This window comes from Dendrobates tinctorius, unplaced genomic scaffold (genome assembly GCF_039654945.1).
Source record: "Dendrobates tinctorius isolate UK_male_01 unplaced genomic scaffold, ASM3965494v1 ptg000028l, whole genome shotgun sequence".
NCBI lineage: Eukaryota > Metazoa > Chordata > Amphibia > Anura > Dendrobatidae > Dendrobates > Dendrobates tinctorius.
In genome coordinates this window covers 62,438,474-62,444,473 of record NW_027361696.1, presented here as the reverse complement: position 1 = coordinate 62,444,473, position 6,000 = coordinate 62,438,474, and the positions used below count along the sequence as shown (strand labels likewise).

At 44.6% G+C, this 6,000-nt stretch overlaps 1 protein-coding gene across 1 annotated transcript in view; it reads right to left on the bottom strand.

The window, feature by feature from the left end:
• Positions 1 to 2,467: 2,467 nt before the first annotated feature.
• The window catches only part of CUNH19orf81 (chromosome unknown C19orf81 homolog), a 67,198-nt gene continuing 63,665 nt past the window's right edge, over positions 2,468 to 6,000 (bottom strand). The window contains exon 7 of the mRNA XM_073569936.1: positions 2,468 to 2,644. Within this exon, the coding sequence (XP_073426037.1) occupies positions 2,468 to 2,644 (177 nt within the window). The remainder of the gene's footprint in view (positions 2,645 to 6,000) is intronic.

Here is a 6,000-nt window from a genome sequence, read left to right as displayed (position 1 = left end):
CAATGATTACATCTGTGAGGCAGTGACCCCTGTTACAGCTAGGGGGCACTCTATGGGCTCCTCGGGATATGCTTGGAGGCTTAATGGTGATGGTGAGACACTGACCGGTGTCGTGATGAATAGCTGGTAGGTTTCACAGAGGTGGTTGGCCCTGTGATGGAAGCCTGGGCGTGTTTTGCTCAGCAGATCTACTGCTGAGTGATTTGCTTTACATTGGGAGGCTTCTAGGTAACTTGGAGAGATGGGTGGGTCCAGTCACCTACATACCAACCCAAGTGAGTGTGTCTGAACACCCAAGATGAAGCATGTGTGTGGTTGTGTGTTTGAGGACCTGATGTAACGGTCACCTAGTGACTAGCCATGTGATGGTTACCTGTGTGTGGTTACAACTATGTAATGGAGGTGTTTGGCACATGGCAGTAAGTGTTTTGGGAGTCTGACAGTGTGGACAGACTTCCATGTGTCCAGGATGGACACTACAGAGCGATTTGTGTGCATTGAAGGAGAAGCCTTCCTGCGTGTGTGTGGCTCCAGACCAAACCTGCTTGCTGGACATCGCACAGCCTGAGGAGTGCTGGCTACTCTGCACCAGAGGAGGAAGGTCTGTGAGATACCTCAGAAGTGGATGGTCCGAGAACCGTGAGTGATACTGACCGGGGTCAGTGAGAGACTGTATTTATGCTGTGGTTATGGGAAACCTCTGAAGATAAGAGGCATCCGGGAACCTGTGTGGTCGACACCAACAGGTAACGGACAGGAGTCCGTTGAGAGACTGTGTCTTCCTATAGAGCTGGATATTTAACGGACATTGTACTGGTGGCTGTATACTACTTGGTTCCCGAGGTGCGGTTTATGCTGTTTAATAATAAACCGAATGGACTTTGTTTAACCCTGAGTGTCCCAGCGTATGTTTCAGTGACCAGCAAAGTGAGTGTCCCCCAACGCACTCAGTAAGCGCTGCACTGCACATCATAATGTCGGCACAGAGGAAATAGTTCAACATTAATCTCGAGCCCAGAATGCAGCAATAGGTCCTGAATGTTGAAGCAGTTATCAGAGACCTGCAAAAAAATATGGTCGGTAAATTTTAGAGTTTAGATAAAATATGTCTGTATTTGGCTAGAAAATAAGATTACATTCCTGACAGTTTCGGAAAATGTGGTGCTACATACCCATTTTATTAGGCTGTAGCTATTTCCATGCCCTCAACCCTGCCCAATGAGTGGGAGTCTGGTGATGCGCCTTCCTGGCACCACACAAAAAAAGCAAACATTCAGGGAGCTGTACTTCCTGGGAGGCTTGCCAAATTTCTGGGAATCTGGCAGGTCTCCATATTTTTCTGTGGATGCAATAGACATGGTGCTGAGATGTCCAATCATTGAATTCCAAGCTACAATATTAAGAGTAGATTGACGATGTTAGGACATTGTAGACCTTTTGATTGCTTGTGACATTGATGAGATAGAAAGAGCTACTTTTGGAGTCAAGAAGTCTAAAATTACTGTGATCCTGGAAGACGGAAGCAAAAAAAATCACCAGTGGGCATTCCCCCTATATTATAAAAAGACAAATGGAATACTATATTAGCTCTACAGTGGTGGGATCTGACAAAACTTGACATTTCAGCATCCTAGACAATGTTAAGTTGGAGGGGCGCAAGATATTGGGGTCATTGATATTTTTAAAAGAATATACTGACAAAATGGCAACAGTATCATATGACAAGTATTGTCTTATGAATAGAGTTGAGCAAATTTTTCAAAATTGGTCCCGATTATGATCGGTGGCAAATATTGTTTTTTCAATATTCGCCGAACACAGCTGAAGGCTATTGAAGTCAATGGGAGTAGAAATGACCGAATATGTTCAGAACCGATCATCAAACATAAATTCGGCACGAATAGGGTACCAATATGGCACGAATATGGCAAATTCAGATTCAGCGACCAATTCCGAACATATTCTCTCAACTCTACTTATGAATAGAAGAACCTAACATGTTGGAAAATCAGTAAAATTTCGTTCTGTAAAAGTCGGTGTCAGATGACTGCCAAGTTTAAGTATAAAAACCACGAGGGAAAAGACAATCATATGGCCACATAGACCGAGCAGCCTTTCCCAAACTTCATCTAGTCTGTATAAAGATCACCAATTACAGCTTGAAGGGTCAGCCTTGTTCTGAGCCGAATGTCTCCAGACATCACAATTTCATTATTTCTTTCCCTTTTCCGCAGTTTTCTGTACAGGGGCGGACAAGCAAAATAAAATCCCATTACTAACCTCTTTAAAATCTTTCATTCCATGGCGCAGCAACAGAGTGAGGTAATATCAAATTATTGTTTGGTTTCAATCCACAACATTTTAATTACTAGTCGCATAAATGGATGCAGTTGAGTCCCTCCTGGTAATAACTTTAATGCATTTCACCTCTCATTAAATTGCTTTTTTTTTTTTTTTAGTTTTATACTTAGTAAACACTTATTTCATCTAATTTTTGTAGTGACCTGTTTTTGCATCCAGCTGTTCCAAGGATGACGTTCGTGTTCTCAAACTGGATCTTGCTCACTTTTTTCTTCTCTAAGGCTTTTGGCACAATGTGTTCTATGGCTTTTAAAATATCATGGTGTCTGAAATCATTTTCTGGCTGGTAGGAGGAAAGAACGATACAGAAACACTTATTTAATAGAGTTGAGAGGAGAATTTGCACCGATGGAGAATTTTTTTTTCTATTGAAATGGATACAGACTATTAGTTGTAGAAAATTTCTCAAAAGGCAAAACACATTAAAATAATATCATGAGGCACATAAAATAATAGCAATAATAATTATAGTATTTAGGTGAGAGAAAAAAAAGAAAGAGAGAAATATAAACAACTAGAAGGCTAACAATTTATTTATTCTAAATACTATCGAGGCCCCCTAGAGCAAGAACCTGCAGCTAGATTGGATACAAACACACGTGGTCAAAATTGTTGACACCCCTCATTTAATGACAGAAAAACCCACAATGGTGACAGAAATAACTTGAATCTGACAAAAGTAATAATAAATCAAAAATCTATGAAAATGAACAAATGAAAGTCAGACAATGTTTTTCAACCATGCTTCCACAGAATTTAAAAAAAAAATAAAACTCATGAAATAGGCCTGGACAGAAATGATGGTACCCTTAACGTAATATTTTGTTGCACAACCTTTTGCAGCAATCACTGCAATCAAACGATTCCTGTAACTGTCAATGAGACTTCTGCACCTCTCAACAGGTATTTTGGCCCACTCCTCAAGAGCAATCTGCTCCAGTTGTCTCGTGTTTGAATGTTGCCTTTTCCAGGCGGCATGTTTCAGCTCTTTCCAAATATGCTCAATAGGATTTAGGTCAGGGCTCATAGAAGGCCACTTCAGAATATACCAAAAAATAGAAAGAACAGCATCCAATCAGGGTGAAAAACAAAAAGTGACTTCTTTATTTGCCATTTTAGCAAATAAAGAAGTCACTTTTTGTTTTTCACCCGGATTGGATGCTCTTCTTTCTATTTTTTGGTATGCACTTTTCCAATTGGGTCCATTGGTACTGGAACATGCATCCTGGCATCTGAAGTGCTGTCGGCTGCTGTGTTTAATTCTATGGCCACTTCAGAATAGTCCAATATTTTCCTCTTAGCCATTGTTGGGTGTTTTTAGCTGTGTGTTTTGGCTCATTATCTTGTTGCAAGACCTATGACAGGCGACTGAGACCAAGCTTTCTGACACTGGGCAGCACATTTCTCTCTAGAATCCCTTGATAGTCTTGAGATTTCATTGTACCCTGCACAGATTCTAGACACCCTGTGCCAGATGAAGGAAAGCAGCCCCAGAACATAACAGAGCCTCCTCCATGTTTCACAGTAGGGACAGTGATCTTTTCTTGATATGCTTCATTTTTCCGTCTGCGAGCATAGAGCTGATGTGCCTTGCCAAAAAGCTCAATTTTTGTCTCACCTGTCCATAGGACATTCTCCCAGAAGCTTTGTGGCTTGTCAGCATGTAGTTTGGCAAATTACAGTCTGGCTTCTTTATGATTTTTTTCAACAATGGTGTCCTCCTTGGTCATCTCCCATGAAGTCCACTTTGGCTCATACAACGATGGAGGGTGCGATCTGATAATGATGTTCCTTGAGCTTGAAGTTCTTCTTTAACCTGTTAAGAAGTTTTTCTGGGCTCTTTTGTTACCATTCGTATTATCTGTCTCCTTGATTTGTCATCAAATTTTCTCCTGTGGCCAAGTCTAGGGAGGTTGGCTACAGTCCCATGGAGTTTAAATTTCTGAATAATATGTGTAACTGTAGTCACAGAAACATCAAGCTGCTTGGAGATGGTCTTATAACTTTTACCTTTGTCTATAATTTTCTTTTGAATCTCCTGAGACAACTCTTTCCTTCGCTTCCTCTGGTCCATGTTGAGTGTTATGCACACCATGTCACCAAATAGCACAGTGAGCATCTGTAGCCCTCTATACAGGCCCACTCACAGATTCCAAGATTGTAGACACCTGTGATGCTAATTAGTGGACACACCTTGAATGAACATGTGTGACGCTTCAGAGATTTGGCAGCATCCGAGAGTGGACCCTCTGGATCGCGGAACTGAGAGCCCTGGGGTGAGCGCGCCAGGTGGAATCAACCCCTATACAGGGACCGTTAGGGGCAGGCCCACGGGGGTCAGACACCGTGACAGCTGGAACCAAGAGGGGCGGCTTGAAGGACTGGAGTGGCCACAGGCAGGAGCGGGATACCGGACAGGAACCAAGGTACGGGACTCCGTACGGTAAGCGCGGGGAGAGGCACGGAGCGGTTTAGAACCAGGAATAGCTAGGACGACAGACGGACAGCAGACAGGAGAACTGGACAGGGAGCGGGACAGACACTGGAGAACGGAGACGGAGACCAGAGGGAACATAAGCTGTGGAACAAGGGCCAGGCAGGGCAGAAGACAGGCAGGGAGGCAGGAGAAAGCACACAGTGGCAGAGACAACAAGGCTGGGACTGGGGAACCAAGAGACAGAGGCAGAGACAATAGACAAACTATAAGCGGCCAAATCAGTGCAGGTAAGGCACACGATAATCAGGCATCCTCCCCATATGGGAGATACCTGATATATTCCCTGCTGGCAGGTGGTTGGCTGGCCGAGATCTGGCAGCCACCCACCGCAGGGTTAAACAATCAGGCGGGCGCGCGTCCGCGACCTAAGGTGCATGTGCGGGCTTGCAGCAGCCCGAGAGGAAGGAGGAGGAGGGAGCGTGCGTGAGCAGAGAGGAGCGTCATAGACTGGGTAAGGAGATGCAGCGGCGGGACCCGGTGCTGGTGGGACGGCGGTGGGCATCTCCCCCTTCTGAGATTGGCCAAAAACTTTTTCAGAATATGTGGGGCATTTGCATTCTCCCGAGACTCCCAGGACCTCTCCTCTGGACCAAATCCCTTCCAATTGATAAGGAAGGTTTTTCCCCTGACTCTTTTCATGGCCAGAATATCAATTTGTAGGCAGCATCGTTGATGCGTCCAAGTACATCAAAAGGCCCTATGTACCGGAGGATCAACTTGTACGAAGGGACTTTCAGACGGATATGTTTGGTTGAAAGCCAGACTTTGTCACCAGGATGGTATGGTGGAAGGTCCCTCCATCTTTTGTCTGCATGTTTCTTTATCCGGACACTGGAGTTCACGAGAGCCTCCCTGGTCTCTTTCCAAACTTGCGAAAACTCAGCGGCGAGAGCATCTGCCGCAGGAACCCCCGAAGACATGGAAATGGGCAGCGGGATGCCCGGGTTCTGGCCTGAGACCACAAAAAACGGTGACTTGGAGGTGGACTCATTAGGATGATTATTATGGTCAAATTCTGCCCAGGGAAGAAGTGAGACCCAGTTGTCTTGGTGGGCATTGGAAAAGTGACGCAGGTAGGACGTTAGGACTTGATTGATTCGTTTCACTTGCCCATTGGTCTGAGGGTGGTAGGCGGAGGAGAA